Consider the following 23,893-nt stretch of genomic DNA (forward strand, 5'->3'; position numbering starts at 1 on the left):
AAATCTTTATCTTCTGGAAGTTAGATTATCGTGGTAAAATTAGTCAATCCTCACAACTATGCCATTACAAATAATCTATAGGTCGGGAGTATATATTCTACAGGAGTTTATTATGCCTTTCAAACGAAGTGTTCAATGGAGCGTTTGATGATTTTTAAGTAGATAAATGCATTATTTTTCCAAGTTTCTACACTTTATAAAAATAAGTGAAATCCAGAAGTACCCCTACATATTTTCATATCCTCACTCATATTCCAAAAAAAACAAACCTGGTTGAGTCCTGCGGGGTGAGGCCTAAGAATGTTACAAAGAGAAACCATTCTACTTTACCAGGGTTCTTTAAAATACCCCACTTCAGGGCGCCTGGGTGGCTCAGTTGGTTGAGCGACTGCCTTCGGCTCAGGTCATGATCCTGGAGTCCCAGGATCGAGTCCCACATCGGGCTCCCTGCTTAGCAGGGAGTCTGCTTCTCCCTCTGACCCTCCCCCCTCTCATGTGCTCTCTCTCTCATTGTCTCTCAAATAAATAAATAAAATCTTAAAAAAAAAAAAAAAAAACCTTTAAAATACCCCACTTCAATGTAAATACTGGTGTTCACAATTTAGAAGTGAAGAGATTAAGCATTAAGGAGTAGCAGCAGAGAGTTTATTTACATCAAAATACCAGCAGATGTCAGCAAAAACTAAGGCAGTGCCACATGACTTTGTACAAGGACCTTAAGCTATTTCTTTCAGGGTATCCGCAATGTAAACAGAAAATCTCGAATTACCTAAGTGCAGTCCTTTTAAGACCCCCTCCGTTTTATACATTGTTACTTGACCCGGGTGGGGTGGGGTCTCAGTGGGATCTGCCTTTTCAGCGCAGCAACACCTCTTTCAAAGAACTGAACTGCCCAGATTTTGTCCAACGAAACTCACCTACAATGCTTTATATAACTACACTTCAGACAGCCATCCCCATTAAAAAACAAACATTTTTGTTTGTTTACAGAATACTCATATTACCTAGGCTCTGCAATATGTGTTTAGGGGTTCTGAACATGGAAGATTTGAGAGCTCATGAAAGCATTTTTCTGGAGAATTTTCTGTCAGGTGGTAGAACAGCTTGTTATACAGAAGTAGATATAACATTTTAAAAATAGAAGAATCAAGTATAATATTTCATCTTATACTTGTAAAAGAAATAGGAAAAAGATTACATGGGATGCCATTTACTTCAAATATACACATGCATTTTTATTTTAATGTTTGTGGCCAATACTGTGTAAGACCAATGTTTATGGCCTTACATTAACTTCTCCAGCAGGAGCCATATACAGCAGAAGTGTTCGTATTGCTTTTATTTCTGCTTGTTAAACTAATAGTATCCTAAAATAATTTAGCCACTTGGAACCATATTTATGCAAAATATAAAAAGAATCTAGATGATTTAATTGTATTCTGTATTTCTGTGATTCTATATTAAAAAACAGTAAGCAAACTCATGATGTAATTTTCCCAAAACACAGCTTTTATTATAGCATACTCTAAATTAGACATACCTCTCTCTGTAAACATTGTGCATGCTCATGAAAAGTGAGTGCTTCCTATTTAGGAAACAGGTATAATGAACAAATATAAGCAAAACTGTTCAAGAAATTTACCCTTGAAACTTAAATTATTACCATCTGAAAAAAAACACAGAAATGTTCCACTAAGGAATGCTGAAATATAAACAATTTGAATTTTAAAGTCATTTATTCTTTTGAAAATATATTCCTGTTTTAAACAACAAAAAAAATCTAAGACTTAAATTTGTCCCTACGAATAGCTTAAGCAATATACTAAATCATACTTACTTAGAACCAACAAAAACATTGGCAGTAACGCAACTAACTGTCTAATGAACCCAGAAGTTCAGATAAAATTGGGAGTCTGTGTATCCTCTATAACAAAATATTTCCTTAATTCAGAAAAAAAAAAATCTAGCATCTGATTTAAGTGTATAAAGCCAAAATATCTTTTTTGCCAGTGCTCTGTTGAAATGTGAATTAAATAACTGATACTGGGGTGCCTGGGTGGCTCAGTCATTAAGCGTCTGCCTTCGGCTCAGGTCATGGTCCCAGGGTCCTGGGATTGAGCCCTGCATTGGGCTCCCTGCTCAGCTGGAAGCCTGCTTCTCCCTCTGCCACTCCCCCTGCTTCTGTTCCTGCTCTCTCTCTCTCTCAAATAAATAAATAAATCTTTAAAAAAAAAAAAAAAAGCATGATACTAACCATACTTCTGATAACTAGGCCAGTGACAAATGTAATTTAATGACAATTCCATGGTTCAAAATGGCATTCCATCAAAGTAAAACCTGTTAAACAGGTACCAGAAGTATACAGGAGTAAAAATAAACCTCTACTGGTCAATTTAATCAAACTGGTTGTATAAATTTTGTTTCAATAGCTAAAAAGTATTTCAAACTGCTAAAAGCTCATCCGATTAAACCAAAGTACTCTAATTTAGGGAAAACCAAGCAAAAACCTAGTTTAGTGGCAATGTCCTAGATGAACAATTTTAGACAAATAGGTAGCTGCTTAAAAAAAGAGCAGTTATCACCCACTCTCATCCTCCAAACAGCACCCATACAAATTCCATAAATCCTGTACAAGATTCAATTTCCAAATAATTTATACTCTCTCTCAACCAATGTTGCTCTAACGTTTTTTTCTCATTATTACTCCCTTAAAGCCTTTTTTAGGCTTCTTAATCCTAATCACCACCCATAAAACTTTAATACCACAGATACAATGTATCCCTGTTTATGTATTATATGTATATCCATGCTTTATACAAAGAATGAGATTTTTGCCATCAAAAACAAATTTTCACCAAGAATGTATGGTCTAAACAATGAAAGGTTTACAATACTAAAACTTTTTTTAAGGGTAAATCGCCAGATGAATTTTAGCATTTAGATACGCAGATTATTTCCAAAATACTTTTAACACTCGACCACCTAGTTTTATCAAAATTAATTTTTCCTGAAGTAGGTGGGCACTGTACTCAGCTACAGTCCTTGGCTTGCACAGTAATGTAGGACCATAAAAAATGGCCATTCAAAGCAATCTTAATAATCAATGGGGGAAAATGTTCTGTGACCTTTAAAAATCTGTCAAAATATTAAAAACTCGGTGTTATAAACAAAAGAAAACGAAAACATTGTAAAAAAGTATGTTAGTACACTGTAATTTAAAACATCAGAAACACGGCGAAAGTGTTATTCCACTGTAAAAAACTAACCATAAGGGGTTTGAACAGTGCTTGACTTTTTGTTAACTTAGGATACTAAGTAAGCATCTACTCTATGCCATGGCGAACTGTCATACTCAAGTTTGGATCAGCTTCCACCATTTTATCATTCATACTTTCAATGTTGTAAAATAACTCTAATTGCCTTTAGTGTGAAGTTTTTACCATCACTTCCTCTGGGACCTACTCAACCTTCTCGTCACAACCAGTTCCCTTACGCTTGCCTCCACAAGGCTCCCCAAGCTGTGTACTGAGGCTCGCGGCAGCACCAACATTCCCATCGGGGATTTCCTCCACAACTCCACTTACATTCAGTTCAAGTCTCACGTCTAGCATTACCGTTTTTCCTTTCTTCATTCACTTTTATCTTTGTTGGTCAGTTCTTTTGATGATCTACTTTTGTAAAATGTCACATGGGTGACAAGGAGACAATACAACCACATGCTTTGCTGTCTGGGAGTGAACTGAATGACAGATGTGCAGTAACCAATCACTAGCAGAATCTGAGAGAAGTACTGTGATTGGTCCGTGACGATGAAGCACGTCTGCTACATAATGATTTGTGGACCAAAGGGCTAGCAGGGAAGTTTGTACTTTACCTAATGCTCACAGTATAGACCATGGTAACTGAAATTTGTGCTGTGCTAATGGAGGACTGCCTCTGCCTACTTGTTGACATTGACCCGGACAGGCTCAAAGCTGACTGCTGAGGAACAGCTCATCTAAATTTACATCAGATAATGAATCTTAAAGCACCCTAAATGCAACATTAGTGCAGAGTGAGTGCATGCTGAGGTGGTTTTCAAATTCTTGTCATTTGGCAACCAACTTTAAAATGTATCTTAGGGTGACAGAGTTTTAGAAATAGAGAAGGGATATTTAAAGAGCCCATAATCTGATACCACAAATTATCCAGCGTGTTTGTTATGAATGATTTCTCCTCCTTCGATTTCGATTTGCTCATACAGCCACTTGCGGTCACAGCGGCATTCAGCTCCGCATTTGGTGGAACCACAGGCAGGACAAGCATAGAAACATCCTAAACAGTCTTCATCAAGGCAGTCACAAAGGTCCATTCCACTGAAAATCAGGAGACCCTGGCTATCATAGACCTTACTCTTTGCTGGTATCACTTGTCTGTAAAATAAAACACAGACGAATTACACCTCACAAACACGTTATTTTTGAATAGGTTATTGAAAATAAGGCAATGAAAACAAATTTAAGGAGGTGTACTATTTTGAATTAGGGATGACATCCTGCAAAACTGGTACATAACTTACCAGACTCAAGCCTAATTAGCAGTAAATGAGCTCTGTGAGAAGAAGAGACTCATTCTAAAGTGTGGAGACAAATCCAAAAAGCCTGAATATGCCTCTAGAAGTCCATTTAAAAGTCAACTCAGTCCATTCCTTTACTATTTCCAAAAAATATATTTCTGTTTAAAATATTTTCCCCTTACCTTAACAGCAACAACAGAGAACAGCAGCTTAATAGTGGTACATTTTGTTGGTTACCGATCTCTTTCTACTACCCTATTGGTTTTTATACTGCAATTAATCTGTTTCTTGTTCTTTAACGGACTCTAGCAAATCTGGCTTAAAAACAATTAAATGACCCAATGGAAACCTTAACAGATGGAATAAATGGCATATGTAGAAAATAATTCTGAATGATTATACTAACATTTCTTTGTCAACCTGTGCTTAAGAAATGTTCAATTTAAAAAGTCATATTCTAAACAATTTAGTTTTCTCATTCTGTTGACTGTACCATAACTGTTTCTACTTCAGACATGTAAAAAGATAAAAAGCAACCTTGAATTCTTCTAAGATTGACTTTTTGGATGCCACCCATAGAGGAATGACATACCAATTATATAATACTAATGTTTTTAAAGAATTGTTTTAAGTATAATATGCTTAAATTTTAATTCTCATGCCAAAAATGTTAACTTGTTCACTTCATTGACACTTTCTTAGAAATAAATTTTTAGGGGCATCTGGGTGGCTCAGTCGGTTAAGCCTCTGCCTTCGGCTCAGGTCATGATCCCAGGGTCTTGGGATCAAGCCCCGCATCGGGCTCCCTGCTCGGCGGGGAGCCTGCTTCTCCCTCTCCCTGCCTCTCTGCGTACTTGTTATCTCTCTCTGTCAAATAAATAAATGAAATCTTTAAAAAAAAAAAAAAAAAAAAAAATTTTTAGAGTTGAAAGGAATGCCTTCATTTTATATGCAGTCTTTGGAGATTCTTACTAATTCCAGATCATCCAATTTAAATACCCAGAAAATTCAAAACTTAAGATAGTGAAAACAATACAGATGTGAAGCAGCAAGTTAATACAAGTCTTAAGTGAACACAGCCTACCTGTCAGAACCAGCGGTTGCATTTTTTGTGAGCCTTCTTTTTTCTCTTTTACCAGTTTCTGGAGCAAATTCAGTTTGCTTTCCTGGGTTTGTAAATTGCAACGACCTCAAAGCTTTAGCAGTTCTTCCCTGAATAAAGGTAACAAATTATCAACTCAAATCTTGACAACAGACCATGAACAGATTAATATTTAACTTAATGTTAATCCAGATTATTCCTTAACCTGAAGGATGGTCTGGAATTCACAAAAAAGAAAAAGGTTTTAGAGCCCAAGTGCAACAACATTTACACAGCCCTAGACAATATCCAAAGTTTATGGGTTAATTTAGTTGTAATATTTTCATTACCTAATTTTAGTCTCTGGCATATCAGGAGGGGCAACAAGCATGGTAAAAATGCAACAGCTGCTGCTAAGATGGCAGAAAAGGCAGAAAAACTGTTGTATAACAGTTGTATAACAACGGCATAACGCTGAGATTCCTGGGGTGCCTGGCGGTGGAGTCTGTGACTCATGATCTTGGGGTTATGAGTTCGAGCCCTATGTTGGGTGTGGAGATTACTTAAAAAAATATTAAATCTTTAAAAAAAAACAAAAACAAAACTGATGTTTCTAATATGATCTTGAGTCCTGAAGGAAAGGTTCTATTATATATATTTTTAAAAGCAGGGAGGTAATATGGTTTTAAGTTCTGAAATAGTATTATCATCTTTTTAAAAAGCTTTGGTAAAACAAAATTTCGATGATTAAGGATTTAAGTTCATTATCTGGGAAAAAAGCAGTTTATGTGATATATTCCACGAGAGCAACAAATAAATGAAATGGCGAAAACATCTAAGTGACAGCAGCAAGTACCTAGTATGAACTGCAAGAGAACAGTGGGTCCTGGAGATATGCCTCTATGGGGAGAACAAAAGGGAAGCACTACATATAATTTAAAATTTTAATTATCTTTTAATTTGGTTTATTAATATAATGAAAAGGAAGAAATTGAGAAAAATATCCCAGCACCAAGAATTATAAATTGGTTATAAATAGAAATTTTGAGAAGTGCTCCTTTGATATACTTGTCTTTGTTCTACACCAAAGACAGCTTTATGAAATCTCAATTTTTTTCTGATATAGTTAAATAATCTGAATGTAGGCAATGTGAATAAGCGAGTTATAAATATTTAGTATTTACAATGTAAAAATGTGTGTTTTTTGACCACAGGGAGTTCTTAAATTAGCTGGATCATACCAAATAAGAACTCAGAGCTAGGGGCGTCTGGGTGGCTCAGATGGTTAAGCCTCTGCCTTCTGCTCAGGTCATGATCCCAGGGTCCTGGGATCGAGTCCCACATCTGGCTCCCTGCTCAGAGGAGAGCCTGCTTCTCCCTCTGCCTCTGCACTTCCCCCTGCTCATGCTCTCTCTCTCTCTCTATCTCTCTGTCTCAAATGAATAAATAAAAATAAAAAAATAAAAATTAAAAAAAAAAAAAAAGAACTCAGAGCTAGAAGCAAAGGAAACTCACAAGCATCTAAAAAACCCAAACAAGAATGGTATTAGTGACAAAGGAGAAAGAAAGGCTGAAGAAACAATTATTGCAAGTCATTTCTCTGGTGTTCATTTTAAAGCAGTCATTTTTAAGTCCTTCATAAGAAAGGGGAATTCATTTTGCTATAAAGATCCTCACTGGTGGGCAGGTCTCATGGAGTTACTTTGGTATTAGAAAAGAAACTAAGATAACAATTAAGTCCTGGCTTTACCAGAATGTTCTGAAAGCCACTCCCAACATCTTAGCCCTAGGAATTACAGCTTGAGTCTTGGACATAGTATGTTATTCCTTTCTCAAGCATACTTTATCATCCAGTCTGGGTATACAAAAATATTTAGAAACACCATTTATTTTCACCTCCCCAACTTTAATTACAATTAGTATAATAAATGATAATGTAAATATTTCTTTATAGTTCAACAAAACCTCACATTGTAGAAGTACACAGAAGAAAAAAATGACTGCTATACATACATCTGAATCAGGTTTTCTTCTCTGCCGGTCTTCAGAATCAACATCCACACTTCCATTGATTATCTGTGTACATTTTGGGCAAAGTTTCCAACCAGGTACAAGCTGTCTTCCAAATTTTGCACTTAGAAAAGTGGCATCATCTAAGTCAATTACATGCAAATTTTTTTTGGCTAGTTTTTTGTGTATGTTAAATGGGTCACAACATGACTTCTGCAAATCCTCAAATCTGTCAATGTAAATTTTTGCATGATGGAAGCAAATGGTATTGTTCCCAGAAAGTGTCATTCCAGTTCTAAGTTGAAGTAAAAGCATATCATTTGATGACAATTCTTGCAAAGTCTTGAAACCAGTGTGACGAGTGTAGTAGGTTTTATGGCACTCATTTGTGGTACGAAGCTGGACTCCAACTGAACATGGATCCATCACTCTAGAGTCCAGCAAATTTCCCTTGTTTGATTTTGCCTAGGGATCTCGCTCTCTAGTAGGTCACGTGCTGATCGCCCTAGAGAAGACACTGAAGTCAGATTTGTGCCGCAAACTTTTTATCTGGGAAACTGAAAAAGCACTTTATAAACTTCAATATCTATTTAAAAGAAAGAAACTCTTAGCATGCAAGGAGTAGAAAGACATTTACCAAAAGCTTACAATAAACATTATTTAATCATAAAACATTAGAAGCATTCCCTGTAAAGTTAGAACTACAAACGAATACTTGCCATTTAACACTACAGTAAAGCTTCCACTTAATACTGTATTAAAAGGTACAGGGAGTGAGAAGTATTACTCAAAGATGATATAAATATCTACACAGAAAATACAAAAGGTTCAGCAGACAGACTATTAAAACTAGTAAGATAATTCAACAATGATGCTAGAAACCTAAAACATTAAGAGACCTTACAAAACAAATCCTACAAAAGACATGCAAGACTTTTATGGAGAAAATCATCAAACAGAAATACAAAAAAGGTATCCTAAATAAATGTAGAAATTAATCATGGGAAATCTTACCGAGGTATATAAATTTTCTGGGAATTTATCTATAAATTCAGTACTATTCCAGTCAAATCCCAGCAGGTATTCCAACCACTCCCCCTTGGAATTTAGCATTTAGTTTACATGGAAGAGTAAAAATCCATGAAAGTCAAGATAGTCTTGAAGGAAAACAAAGTAAGATATTTGCTATAAAGCTGTTGTAATTAAAACAGTGTGGTATTTAGTACAGTAGTATAGACAAATATATTATAGTATAGATCCAAGAAAAGATGAGGGCTTGGTGCAGTATAGGACATGTGATTTTATAAAATCAATGGGTAGTGCACATTAATGGGGAAAAGATTTAATAAAAGATTAGGGGATAACTAGCTAACTACATCGAAAAAGACAGACTAAGATCTCTTTCTCACAAACACAAATCAACTCCAGATGGATTAAAGCATTAAACAAGAAAAGAAAAACTGTACTAATGTTTGTAAGAAAACCAAATCAACTCCAGATGGATTAAAGAATTAAACAAGAAAAGAAAAACTGTACTAATGTTTATAAGAAAACCTAGAAGACTCTGCAACATTGGGAAGAATTTCTCAAACAAGAAAGAACATATCAAAGAAACAAGAAGAACATATCAAAGAACAAACAAGAATTTCTCAAACAAGAAAGCACATATCAAAGGAAAAGATGGACACATTATATGTCAAAATTAAACATTTCCTTATAACTCTAAAGGAGGAAAAACAGCCACACTTGAAAGGTGTGGTTAGGATTATTATCCCAAATATACATAAAGAATTCTGACATCTACAAATCAATTAGAAAATGACAAAGAACCCATTAGAAAACTAAGCAAATAGGGGCACTGGGTGGCTCAATTGATTAATGGCTGCCTTCCGCTCAGGTCTCATGATCCCAGGGTCCTGGGATCCAGCCTCACATTGGGCTCCCTCTCAGTGGGGAGTCTGCTTCTCCCTCTCCCTCTGCCCCTCCCCCTGCTCGTGCTCTCTCTCAAATAGATAAATAAAATCTAAAAAAAACAAAAACAAAAAAAACAACTAAGCAAATATAGATAGGCAATTCACAGAGGAAGAGAACAAAATAGCCAATAAACGCATGCAAAGATGTTCAACCTTTATAGTTATCAAAAAAAAAAAAGAGGCAAACTAAATACCATTTCTCAAACATTTGCTTAGCAAAATTTTAAAAATCTGATAACCTAGGGTTGGTTAAAACCTAGGGTGGCCAACTCTTACATGCTCCTTATACATTAGTAGGAATGTATAACTGCTTTAGAGTGTTTTTGGCAATTTCTCACAAAGTTAAACAAGTCCACATCCCAGGACCTTGCACTTTCAGCTCTAGGTATTTGCCAAAAAAAATGTATGTCCGAAAAGAGCACAAGGATTTTTGTGCATTATATATATAAAAGACTTCGAGCATTTACGGTCTTTGACAGTGAAAAGTTAGAAATTATCTAATTTTAAGGATGAGAAACCATGGGTTACTCAGCAGGCACTCCTATAGAACAGTTAACCACACAAATTATATGAATCACCACGGACAAATCTTAAAGATAATCTTAAGAGAAAAAGTTGTAAAAGGATACATTTATGTAAAATTTTAAACACACAAAATAGGGGCACCTGGGGGTGGCTCAGTTGGTTAAGCGTCTGCCTTCGGCTCAGGTCATGATCCCAGGACCCCCCACATAGGGCTCCCTGCTCAGCAGGAAACCTGCTTCTCCCTCTCCCACTCCCCCTACTTGTGTTCCCTCTCTCGCTGTGCCTCTGTCAAATAAATAAACAAAATCTTAAAAAAAAAAAAAATAAACACACAAAATAGTGTACATGGTTTAGAGATGAAAATATGAATCATGCTAAAATATACATGAGTAAGAAATACCAAATTTGTGGCATACATACTTCTAAGGGGGAAGGAAACTTTTTAAAAAGAGATTTATGGAAGATTAAATTGAAGGCATGAACACAAGTGTTTTCATTATTACTGTACTTTCCATTTGAAAATTTTCATAAATATTTTTCAAAGCAAATAGAAAAACTTGGTTGAATTCTTAAGGAAAGAGTCAACAAATAAAAGTCACTAGGAAGAAAAAGTGCTGAAAATATACGTGAACCACTGAAATCTGGGTGGTGGCAGAATGTTGAAATATCTAGGATTGTGCAATTTTGCAAGTGTTTTTATAAGCTTTCCTCCATATTAAAAAAAAAAAGACTGGTTAGAAAGCTTAGATACTTCCCAATGTTTTCTTCAGAGAAAAACCAGAATCATATAAAATCATATAAAAATATACAAGATGACTCTGGTCTCATGTAACAAAAAACTGTGAATAAATACATATCTGTTTTCAGTTAAAATACTAAATTTAAAAAGTTTAATAGAATACAATCTAAAGTTTAAAATGTCACTGAACATTTTAGCTTAAAATGTTTAAAAGCTAATTATGATGGAGCATATTTATATATTTTTATTCTATTTCAACCAACTTTTAAAATTTAACTTCCCAGTAATGGTGCCAAATGCATCAGCTAAAATGGCTTGCATTATACAAATTAGATTTTTTTTTTTTAACAGCAATGTGAGTTAAAATAAATGAAGGAATGGAAAAGAGGAAGCCAGAGATAGAGTCATAAAACAAATTATGCTCTACTGTACTTTAACAGATATGGGACACAAATCTGGCTCTGACTTTTCTTAACAGTCAACACAAGGAAAGAAACTTGATCAACAACCTCCTTAGCACATTATAGAAATTGCTAATGCTTATTCTCTCATTGATGCTTGATTCTTTATATTTGTAGGTAACTATCACAAAATTTGTAGCCACTAATCAGTGATTTTCTGAACATAAAATTATTTCTAAGCATTCAAAGACTTGGACTACCCTGACCATATTTAATAAAAGTATTTTGGAACTTAGAAAATTCGTTTTAGAAATTGTCTGTCCATAGAATTAATATTTTTACCCATTAGGGAATTCTTTTCCTTGGCTACTGGGGCATCTGTTCCTTACTTACCTTTTATCTTTTTTTTTTTTTCATTCTCAACTTATTTTATTTAAGGCAAGCATTACCTTGATACAAAACCAAGGACATTCCAAAACAGGGAAAAAAAATTCCTCGTGAACATAGGCAAAAATTCATAAAAATAATTTAGTACACAGAATCCAGCAATACGTATAAAAAAATCACAACCATTGAAGTGTCATTAAAGAAACATGAAATACTTAGGAATAATTTTAACAAAACATGGAAGATCTGTACACTAAAATCTACAAAATTTTTTGATATTTTAAAAGACCAAAATAAATGGGGAGATACCCCATGTTCATATATTGGAAGACACAAAATTGGTTAAATGTTCTCCTTAAATTAATTTATAGATTCAATGCAATCATAATCATAAATTAATAAGCTTTACCTAAAAATTACATAGAAATGCAAAGGGACTTCCTATATCCAAAACAATCACAGAAAAGAACAAAGCTAGAAGGCCTTCCATTCCAATCAGAATGGACTTACTCTAATCAGGATGGTATGGAATTAAATATAAACCCAAGGGATATACCCCCATTTATATGCACAAATCATTTCTAGTAAAGGTACAAAGCCAATCCTATGGGAAAAGGAAGTTTTTTTGACAAGTGGTTTTGAAGTAAGTAGATATCCATATGAGAAAAATGAATGCTGGCCAGTACCATACACTATAGATGAAAATCAAGATAGTTCATAGTCTTCAACACTAAAGCTAAACTAAAGACTTTTGGAGAAAACACTGGGGACCATATTTATGATGTTGTGTAGGCAAAGATTTCTCAGGACACAGCAATTACCATACAGAAAAAATGATGATAATTACGTTTCATAAAGACTATTTTTATTCATCATAAGTCAAAATTTCAAATATTAAGGAAAGCCACATACTGAGAGAAAATATGCAAACAGTATTTATCAGCCAAATCCTTTCACCCAGATTATTAAAAAAACTACAACTCACCAACAGAAAGACAAACCATTAACACTGGCAAAAGACTTAAGCAGACATTTCAAAAAGATACAGACAATAAATAGACAATACATGATAAACAATTGACAGCCGTTAAAAAGAATGAAATCTTGCCATTTGCAACGACATGAATGGAGCTAGAGTGTATTATAAGTGAAATAAGTCACAGAAAGACAAATATCATATGATCTCACTCATGTGGAATTTAAGAAAACAGATGAACATATGGGAAGGGGGAAAAGAAGAAAAAGGGAGAGCGAAACAAGCCATAAGAGATTCTTAATGGTAGAGAACAAGCTGAGGGTTGATGGAAGGAGGTGGGTGGGGGATGGGCTAGATGGGTGATGGGTATTAAGGAGGGCACTTGTGATGAACACTGGGTGTTGTAAGTGATGAAGCACTGAATTCTACTCCAGAAACTGATACTGCACTCTAAGTTCATTAAAATTTAAACAAGATGAAAATAAAAAAATATAAAAAACAAGTATTACAGGGGCACCTGGGTGGCTCAGTCATTAAGGGTTTGCCTTCGGCTCAGGTCATGATCCCAGGGTTCTGGGACTGAGCCCTGCATAGGGCTCCCTGCTCAGCAGGGAACCTGCTTCTCCCTCTCCCACTCTCCCTGCTTGTGTTCCCTCTCTCGCTGTGTCTCTGCCAAATAAATAAATAAATAATCTTAAAAAAAAAATATTCCAGTGAATGTATAGTGGAATATCACTGGAATACTTAGTTCAATCTCTAAAGACCAAGTAAGCAATTGTTCATGTGTTCACTTTCATCTTGTCTAAATTACTACACAGCTCATGAGAGTTTATTAGCAAAACTCTAAGTTGTGCCAGTGTACTTAGGTGATCTCCCTTAGGAGCTTGGAAATATGATTAAACTCCTATTAAATCACTTTTTTCTGATAGTATTTGCTTGGACATCTTCCATAATAGCATAAATTTTATTAACCTTAAACCACTATGAACCTGAACTCTTAGTTGGAGAGTATAGTGTTAAATGTGTTTTTAATTTAACTTAGGCATGACCCTATTAGTCCTTGAAAACATCTTCTGGCAAACAGGTGCTTCCAACTATTTTGAGCTCCTGGCACACTTTTGAGTACTGTAATTTTTGGACGAACACTTGAAGGAATTAAACTGCTGCACAATACCATTTGTAAGCAGCCATCCCTCAGGTGTCACTGTTAGGGTAGATTCACTATTAGAGTTGCCAGATAAAATACAGTAGGCTTAGTTAAATATGAATCTTAGATAATGCATATATTTTAACTGTCCCAAATACGGCTAAAAAGTAATCTGTTATTTGTCTGAAATTCAAATTTAACTGGGCATCCTGTATTTTTATTTGCTAAATTTGGCAATCTCATTTACTATGCATTTTTTGCATCTTCCAGTAAGTAGAGATGTTTCTTTGGTACCAGCTTCACATTATGCCCCACTTCTTACTTGTTGCTAAAAGAAAGCTGAACTCCCCATTAATAAATTATAGGACCTGCTCTGTTTAAAATTAAAATGTCCTAACAGAAGATAAACTGCCTGCCAGTTACAGTAAAAAAATTAATTTTACACATTGATTAAAACTCAGTGGCACAACGGTACCAAATCATTTAAAACTGTCAAAGTAAAAATGTATACACCTGTGTTAATGAAGTTTTATTGCTTAAAGTCTTACATGAGTTTGTTTCCTGATCTACTATTACGCAGTTTGTTCATGCACGGCTAATGCAGGGCTAACGAAAAGTCAGGCTAGCTCAAGGAGCACAAAATTTCAGCCAGTGATCTTAAGTGGTTACTGCCTGCCTTCTAAAAATTACAGCCTCTGGTTGCTCCTCCCCTGTTGTATTACTCAATGTCCTTATTTCTGTCTTCCTTCCCTAAAGTTCTACTGTAGAGCTCTTTGGATCTGTTTCCCAGCAACTGTTTCTTTTGCTAGCTTTGGTCTGTGTTCTGACAATGTGGCCCACGATTAATTTTTTTTTCTTCAAGTGACAGTCCAGTAGCTTCATGTTGCTCCCTTCACCTACATGATGCAATGTTCTCCATGCAATGATGTAATGATTAATCTAGCACCTTCCTTAATTAACACAGTCAGAAATGCCCTACTATTCCCTGTCCACGAACCAGTACTGGCGTCAGCTGGGAACTTGTTAGAAAAGAGGAATCTCAGTAAGGACCCTAGACCTATTGAATCAGGATCCACATTTTTAAAAAAGATCTCCAGGTGATATGTAAGCATATTAGTTTGAGATCCACTGCTTTAGGTAATTCAATTAAGAGAACATTAACCAAGCATCTTATATATTTATAAAGCATATTAAAAAAAAGGAAAATACACTCAAACATGAACTTGCCTTCCAGGAAGTCTGACATTTAGGGAAGATTATGAGGGGAGGGGAGTCATAAATTTGATAAAACAGATGTATACAGCACTATGCATTGTTGAAAGCACAGCTGTCAAGGTTTTCACTTCTGATTATGAGAGTTCTGTGTCTTCCACTGCTAGTTTACAGCTGACAACTGTAGATAATGGTTAGCAATGCAAATACAATTCTTGTCTATATTCTTGTAACTTGTCTAGTGGAGGTTCAGTGGACTCCCTGGCCTACTGTAGAAGACCATTTTGCCTCCATGTGCTCATTTTAATATTCCTGATCAATAAATGTTTTGTTCTTTTGTCATTTGAACTGCTTATAATATCTTACCAGTTCCCTCATTAGTAAGGGAAACAAAAACTGTGTGTTCATAATCTTCTATCAGACAGTCATGATTTTAATTCCGCCCCCTTTTTTTTGTGGAACTTTGTGTATGAGTGTGTGGAATATTCTTTTAGACATAGTAAGAGATTATTTGCTCTAGCCAATCACTTTAACCAGTATATCTAGTATTCATCGTGGAAGAAAAAAAAAAAAGTACGGCTTTCAAATGGATAAGAAGAAAACCAGTAACAAATGAAAAACCTTAAATGTGTTCATTTAGACCTGATTTAGTTCTTTTGCCCCACCTTTGGGAAGATTTTACTATGATACAAATGAGATCCAGGTCTTCAAGTACTTTTAAACTACACCTAGTGAAGGATTTACAAATACTAACGCTTAATTTCTCAAGGGTCACTGAGTCTCCTAAGGCCTTCCTGTAGAGGTCTGGATGAATTTTATTTGTAAACTTATTTTCCATTTCAAATAGCAAAAATGCCTTTTGAGAAGTTGAATTTTTCCTGATTCTTTGAGAGTCATGGTTAAAAAAATCCTCCGATTCCTCTCCTAATGGCTTCTACAAGACTCTGAGGATACCCCCTTGTTTACCTATGACTAGGAAAGATAAAGGCTCTCCAAATTCCTATTCTTTGCCTCACTTATAAATTTGTGAATCTTTCTTAAAGATTTACTCATTTATTTCAGAAAGAAAGAAAGGAGAGGGAGATAGGGAGATAGAGCGCTAGAGCGCGCAGGCAAACATACACAGGCCAGTGGGGGTAGGAACAGAGGGAGTGGGGAAGCCAACGTGGAGCTCCAGGCTCAATCTCACAACCCAGAGATCATGACCTGAGCAGAAACCAAGAGTCTGTAGCTCAACCGACTGAGCCACCAATGTACCCCTATAAATTTATGAATCTTAACTGCATGGTCAAAAGTGACCAACTGGAACAAAAATGTCTGTTAGCTATATTTTAAGTTTCTCTCCTTCCCCCCAGGTTCCAGAACTTTGGCCCACCCTCAGTCAGAGCCCACAACTCCTCCAGAGAACAGGCTGGCCTCAGGGTAAAACACTCTGGAATCTACAATCAAATCAAGGAGTCTGTTCTAGCATCCTTTACTCCTCCCTTGAGATGCTGGTAGATCTTTTGGTCAGAGAATTCTCTCCATTGCAATAGTTCCTTTTCCCTTATTGCCATAACCCTTTCACATAAAGTCTCTCTTTACTAACTCTGGATTTTTTTTTTATTTGAAAAATCCCTAAAAATTTTTGGCATCTTGGGCTTTCTTTTGCTTTAGGGTTGCCAACAGTTTATTCAGTGCCTACATATAGTACATTTTGTGATTCTAAAATTAACGTTTAATATTCTTATAGCACTACTAGAAGAGTCAAAAGACAATGAAATAAGTGTAGATCGATTAGACCCCTTCTTTTCCTTCTATCACCTTAGGCAGTAAGCAAAATTATTTGCTCCTTGTATGAACACTGCAAGCTCAAGAAACAAGTTTTTTTGATTGAGGTGTAATTTACATATAACATTAGTTTCAGGTGTACAAGGTAATGATTCGACATTCGTATATATTGTGAAAGATCACCACAATGAGTCTAGTTAACATCCATCACCACATGGTTACAATTTTTTCTTGTGATGAGAACTTTTAAGATTTACTTCCTTAGCAACTTTCAAATATGCAAGTGTTATTAACTATTGTCACCATGCTGTACATTACATCCACATTACTTATTTTATAACTGAAGTTTGTACCTTTTGACCCCTTTCTGCCATTTTGTCCATTCCCCCACCTCTGGCAACCACCAATCTGTTCTCTGTATCTGTGAATTTTTTTTTTTAATTATTTAAAATTTATACGTGTAGGGGTGCCTGGGTAGAGCTCAGTGGGTTAAGCATCTGCCTTGGGCTCAGGTCATGTCTCAGGGTCCTGAGATTGAGCCCAGCGTCAGGCTCCCTGCTCAGAGAGGAGTCTGCTTCTCCCTCTCCCTCTGCCCCTCCCCTCGCTTGCGCACTCTTTCTCTCTCACTCTCTCATATAAATAAATAAAAATCTTAAAAAAATTTATACATTTAGATTCTATGGAATAAGCTTTTAAGCATTATCACTTGCTATCCATTATCAAACTCTAAGGTAGGCAGGCTAGATGTAGCTGAGCAAGCTCATACAAGGAAATGACACTAGCAAGCTTTCCTAGTAACACAAGGTCTAGGACATTACCGCAGGGCTCCTACAGGAATTAAAGCAGGACACCACAGCCATCACTGCCACTAACAAAATAGCAGACGAAGATAGGGATTACGCAAGGAGAATTTTTTTTTTCTTTCTAAAATTTAGAGGGAAATTTCCCAAAATATTTTCCAATATGTTGGTTTCCCTTAATACAGCTTTTCCAGTCTGCTAGTGGGAAAAAGTAGCATTAGGAGGAAATTTAACAAAACAAAAATTTTATTGATTTTTTAGGTTGTGTTTTTCCCTTTCATGACAAACGCTTTTTTTTTTTGGGGGGGGGGGGGGGGGTCTTAGAAATTTACAAGGCATTTTCCCAGATTCTCTTATTTAATGAAAAAAATCATCTGCACTTTATAAATCAGCAGTTTTGGTCATAGGCATACAAGTCATGCCTCTTGCAACTGTCAACTTTTTGTACCCATTATCTTCAAATACTAACTACTCACACTACAAGTGAATGGACAGTAACAGGAGGATTAAAGAGCCAAATGAGATAGTCTTTAATCCTTAAGTCAGGCCCAACAGGAAAAGTAAAGAACTTAAAACCAAAACACAGTCAATAGTACCATTTAAAATATTTGGTTAAAGTGCCTGTAGTTAGTAAGTGCCAGGTACAGTACTAAGAACAAACATCATCTCATTAATCTTGACAACAGTGAAGTATTATCACCCCATTTACAGATGATGAAACTGAAACTTAGAGCTCTAGTTACCAAGCCTAGCACAGAGCCTATTACAACATTCAAGTTCTTGCTTAATGGAGGAAAAAAAAAAACCACAAAAACTAATTTTACTTCATATGAAGAATCCCTCTTAATTAGGCCCTAATGATTTACTCTAGGTTTATCTAACGTACTCCCCTCAGATTCTTTAATGCTCTTTGTCTAACATACTTTTAGATCATTTGGGGAACAATTTAGCAAACCCTTCAGGCTTCCAAATTTGCAATTTGTCTCCAGTCCTCTAGTCCTTAAAGGCCAAAGAGAACTGAAGTGGGATTTCAACAACTGGAGAGACTGTTTCCAGACCAGGAAGAATGAGCAAAGTTCTCTTTATTCTACCTGATTCTGGATGTGGCCCAACCTGTCAAACAATACTTAACACTATAGTTGTTAAGTGATTGTGAAACTGAACACTGTATCATTCTGTTGAAAATACTTTCATCTCTTCCTAAAAAAGAGAGTCTGGACTCTCTAACATGGCATTACTTGTTCAAATGCCACATACTCCAGGCCAAACTACACACCCTGCAAAGGCCTTTTACACTTTAAGCCTTTATATTGTCCCCTGCTTGGAAAGCCCATGGCCCTTTCTGTGCCAGGCAATGCTATTTTTCAGTGTCTTCACCTATCTGGTGTGCCTTACCCAAATACTATTATTATAGGTCCTTCTTCCTCTGGGTCTGCAGAACAATTTAACTGCATTAAAATTTTTTCTCTATTCTCAGCTGTGGGAAAGCAGGAGCTATATGGTTTTATTTTCTGCATCACCTAAGGCAAAAGAGGAACTTCAGGGACTTCCCTTTTCATAGTACCATCACAGGTTTTTTTTTTTTGTTGTTAGTTTTTCAGTAATATATTAAGCTCTGTGAGGACAAGAAACCACCTAGTTCCTGTTTTACAGTTGTGGCTTCTCTAGCTTCAATACTAGCACTTTGTGAACAACATGTTTTGAATACACGTTCGTAAACTGCCACAATCTCACACCAAGGAGGATGAATCTCTCCAAATCAGGGTGACTAGGTCCACAGGATGCTGCAATTATTCCCACCCCAACAGCATGGTGGTCACAAGCATAACGCCCCTAGCTGACAGCCACATCGTAACGTTTCAAGCTACCAGCTACGTCCAAGGATCATTTACTATGTTCATCCTACTGGGATGGAAAAAATGAATACTGATCGGCCTCCGGCCTCAACCAAACAGCTAGGGCTGGGAGGATGCTCATTAAAAAATAAAACGAAACTGGAGGGATATAAGCTACGGACTAGGTTCAAGGCCATCATCACCCTCTTGTAAACAAGTACAAGCCTAAATCATAGCTTTAAGGGCTGCAGGTCTCCCGAAAAGAGGCGACAACCCAAGGAGAACACAGATGCGACAGAAACTATGCTGGGTCCTGACACAGGGGGCCCGCAGATGAACTGGGGGAGGCCGGGGACTGCGGGGTGGCAGGCTGCTGGAGGCCTCAGCCAGCAACTGGAAGTCCCTCTCACGTGTCTGGGCCTCCTCTCCCACCTCTCCCTAGAGACCTCCGTGAACCGGTCCTGGCTCCCCCTCTCACCCAAGGGCCTGTCTCCACACTCGCGCCCTTCCCAGAGCCTCCCCCCGGTCCCTCCCACCTTAGCTCGCGCTCTCCTCTGCGGAGTTTGGGCTGCACCCGCATCCACGTACGGCAGACTTGACTGCCAGCGTTTCCTCTCCTCCCCGCGCTACCACTGAGAGGACGGCGGATGAGGGCTAGAGAGGCTCAGCGTTACCATAAAGAGACGTCCAGGAGAAGCCTAGAGCGATCTAAACCTGGCCTGCCTCCCGGGCCGAAAGGGCGGGGCGGCGTTAATTGGCGGACGATGCAATGTGAGGCAATGGCTGTTTCAGAAGCTAGCTCAATTTTGCTGTCTGTTCTCTGAGGTTAGGGAATTGGGAGCTCCCTGGGACCATTTCTTACAAGATACAGGTTCAGCTGACTTAGATTGTGTTCGCAAATCTCTGCGCCTGTGCGTGAGGCCAGATTTTTGCACCCCACTCCTCTAATCCCTGGAGAAGTGAATGAGTTACAAGAAGCTCTGGAACAGACTATTTATGGTCTCACGTTTTATGTGATTTCTTTTGTTCAAGCGAAATCTATTCCAAAATGCATCTTTTATTTTAAGCTATAAAAATAGCTATGTTTATTACTTCAAGTAAAATGTAGGCTCCAGGAAGATGCTTGTAAATTTTCTGAGGGAAGAAACAGTGTATTTCTTGTACCCTTATTTTCTGCCACAGTTTAGGAGCTCAGTTTTTAAAGTGGATTTTATTCATCTAGAGTCTTTGAGAGCTTGTGATCTCTTAGACTGAAGGGTCTCAGCCTTCAACGATTTTCAGGGGTGTGTGGGGGACACCTAAACTATGGTTTTTTTGACCAGCCAAGTGAAAAATGTGAGATGGGGAAATAAGGCATACCAACACCCCAGCTTGCTAGTAATATGAAACACACCACTGTAGGTTGTTTTAATGCAGTGAGCCTATCTATAGTCCTTCTTGCCACTTCCATTCTGCTCTGCAACCAGGCAGGCTTTTGCTGCTCACTAAAATCAAGTCAGTCTTAGAACTAGGGAATGGGAGAAAGGCAAAAACAAGGGACAATCCCCTCAGCTGTGTCTGCAGGAGGTCACATTCAGTCGTTCTTTTGTTACTTTGTGGTTGGTACTTTGCTAAGAAATAATAAAACAAAGAATAAAATTTACCCCTGCTTTGAAAGAATTCACAGACTAGTGAGAGAGGAGTAAACAGTGTGGTGTGATAAATGCCATAATAGAAACACAAGGATATGAGCAGGATAAAATGAGAGGCATGAAGGCAGGGGCATTCGGGGGGAGATTAATGCTTGAATTGAGCTGTCATATGGAAAAATAACTGGATACACTGGTGGCCTCCAAGTATACTACTAGTTAAGCTATCCTAGAGGTAATGAAACAGAAGGCTCACAGACCAAATTAAGATGCTTGAATAACCTGGTTTATTGAATCAATTTAAATACCCAGTGAGAAGCAAGGGAAATAATTGGAGTAAGTTGATACTCTTAGGATAGGGTGCAAGCAAGTGGAAGGACAATATCACCTAAATCCTGAGTTATGTAATATTCATATGTTCTGTCTGCCACATCAGCGTTTTCCACTGATGATATGCTTATAAGGACTAGAGTTGAGCTTATAGCAAGGAGACCCACAGGTGAAAAGTGCTTTGGGCCAGTGGCACAGCCTGCTCTGTTGGCTATGCAGGGAAACATGCCTGGCCACAACCAGAGCCTACTAGTTAGCTTGATGAACAGACCACTGATTTTATTTGTATTTCTTGGATGGAGCACATACATATGAGACTATATTAGGTGTCATGGGTAGCTAATTTAGGGCTGACAAAACTTTCAGCCCAGAGATGGCAGTTATTCATACCTTAGTTTTTCTATCCCTTTTTGACTATAAATGACCCTCTTCCATCATATTTTTTATTTAACTTTGGCATGCCTTATAGTTTACTAACTTACTATGTATATTTAACACAATTCTGCCTATGTTTCACAAAGTACATAGTTACTCATACTCTCTATATAAAACATCCTAGGAGTTTTGCATTTATCTCATAAGCTACTAGTGTACTTAACACTTCTAACACTTCTGACTTTCTTCCATCCTTAAGGAAACTGCAAGGAATTCAGTATAGTTGGAGTGGGAAGCTGGAGAGGTAAGTAGACAGATAGTCCCCTTTTGGGGGAAAAAAAAATAAAAAAAAAAAAAGAAAAAAAAAAAAAAAAAAAACAGGGTTACCAGAGGGGAGGTGGGTGGGGGGATGGGTGAAATAGGTAAAGGAGATTAAGAGCACACTTATCAAGAGGAGCACTGAGTAATGTACAGAATTGTTGAATCACTAATTGTACACCTGAAACTAATATGACACAGTATGTTAACTATTTTGGAATTAAAAAATTTTAAAAAGTGAAAAAAAAATACTAGATTTTATACTGAAGAAAACTGTAAAACTATAAGGAGAGTGGAAAACAGGGAAGAGGTCCACTCCTGGGCAGGAGGGCCAGGTGGAATCTCTTGCCCTAATGCAGGTGATTAATAATGAGGACCTCCGTCAACTAATGCAGTGGCTCTATGGGGTTAGAGGTGATTTCCCCACCCCCCCCAAGACATTTGGTAATGTTTGGAGAATTTTGGTTGTTCAAAGTAGGGGGTGCTACTGATAACTACTGGGGTAAGGATAGGGAAACTTCTAAACATCCTACAAAGCACAAGACAATCCTTCACAACAAAGAACTGTTGTGATAGTAGTGCCAAAATTGAGAAACCCTGAAGTAAGGGATTTAAGGAAGCATAAAGAGGATAGAGGTTAAGCAATTAGATTTAGTTGGATTTTATAACTGATTAGATATAGACGTGAGGTAGAAGGAGAGAATGATTTTAGGGTTCTAGCTCGGACAACTAGGAGGACAAAGGGTTAGGGAAAATAGAGACAAAGAATTAAATGTTAGACATGTTAAGTTTGAGACATCCCCAAGATGTGTAGTAAGCAGTTGGAAAAAAACAGGAGATGAGAACAAAATTGAGAATCTTAATAAGAAATGTTTGTACCAGATTAGATTAGAATCTCTACAGATAAGCTCTAAGAATCTGCATTTTTGGCAAGCAATTAGGTGATCTTGCAGCATGCCAAAATTTGCGAACAATAGTTTTAGGTCTCAGAAGAGAGGTCTGAGAAGCAGACAGTGAGGTAGCCGGAAAACTAGGGAAGAGCAGAGTCCCAAAAACCGTGGAAGGAGAGAGTTGAAAGCAGGGGTTTTATTAGTACAAGAGGTTGCTATAAAGTAGTACTGGTCATTAGAACTATAATGCGAGTCACGTTTTCTTAGTTGCAGTATCACGAAGGTAAAAAGAAGCAGGTGAAATTAATTTTAGAACTATTTTGTTTAACCCATTATATCTAAAACATTGAAACATATAATTCATATAAAATTAATAAGGTATGTTATATTCTTTTTTCATACAAAGTCCGAGAAAGCTGGTGTGCCTTTCATACCTCTAGCACCTCTTAATTTGAACTAGCTACAATTCAGGTACTCAGTAGCTACATGGGGCTAGTGGCTACCATACTGGATAGCACAGCTGTAGAAGGTCAACTAAGAAAAGAACTTAAGTGTAATCTTTAGCTATAGTAATAACGGTGGTCATAGATAGTGTGATAAGAACTCTTTCAGTGAAGAAGCCAGAATATGCCCAGGTAAAGAATGGGAAGTTAGAGATGATAAGAGCCACCATAGAGAATATTTTTGAGAATATTTGCTATTAATAATATAGTATGAGGGGCTTTTTTTTTTGTACTTTTGAGTATGAATTTAAGATCAGATAGCATAATTCAGTTTTTTATGTAAGGTTTAACAGTTATATTTGAACTTCTGCTTGCGTAGAATTGCCTTCCCCCTGGATACAACTAGAAAATTGGGCATAATATATGAAGTGACTGTTTTCAGACATTGGACAACAGACAATACAGAATTGTGATCCTTGAGAGAAGAGAAATAAGGTA

At 36.9% G+C, this 23,893-nt stretch overlaps 1 protein-coding gene across 2 annotated transcripts; it reads right to left on the bottom strand.

Annotated features, from left to right (window-relative positions):
- Positions 1-454: 454 nt before the first annotated feature.
- Positions 455-20,038, bottom strand: LOC110575703 (ADP ribosylation factor like GTPase 14 effector protein). 2 transcript variants are annotated; one of them, XM_044919348.1, is made up of 4 exons: positions 7,650-8,072; positions 5,640-5,767; positions 4,178-4,412; positions 455-506 (listed from the first exon to the last, which is right to left on the bottom strand). In XM_044919348.1, the coding sequence occupies exons 1-3, from the start codon at positions 8,070-8,072 to the stop codon at positions 4,184-4,186; spliced, it is 780 nt and encodes a 259-aa protein (XP_044775283.1). In that variant the 3' UTR covers positions 455-506; positions 4,178-4,183. The 2 variants fall into 2 exon arrangements, with proteins under 2 accessions (XP_044775283.1, XP_021540387.1); XM_021684712.2 differs by lacking the exon at positions 455-506 and adding an exon at positions 19,948-20,038 and having other exon boundaries at positions 2,184-4,412; positions 7,650-8,151.
- Positions 20,039-23,893: the final 3,855 nt, after the last annotated feature.

This window comes from Neomonachus schauinslandi, chromosome 11, assembly GCF_002201575.2.
Source record: "Neomonachus schauinslandi chromosome 11, ASM220157v2, whole genome shotgun sequence".
NCBI lineage: Eukaryota > Metazoa > Chordata > Mammalia > Carnivora > Phocidae > Neomonachus > Neomonachus schauinslandi.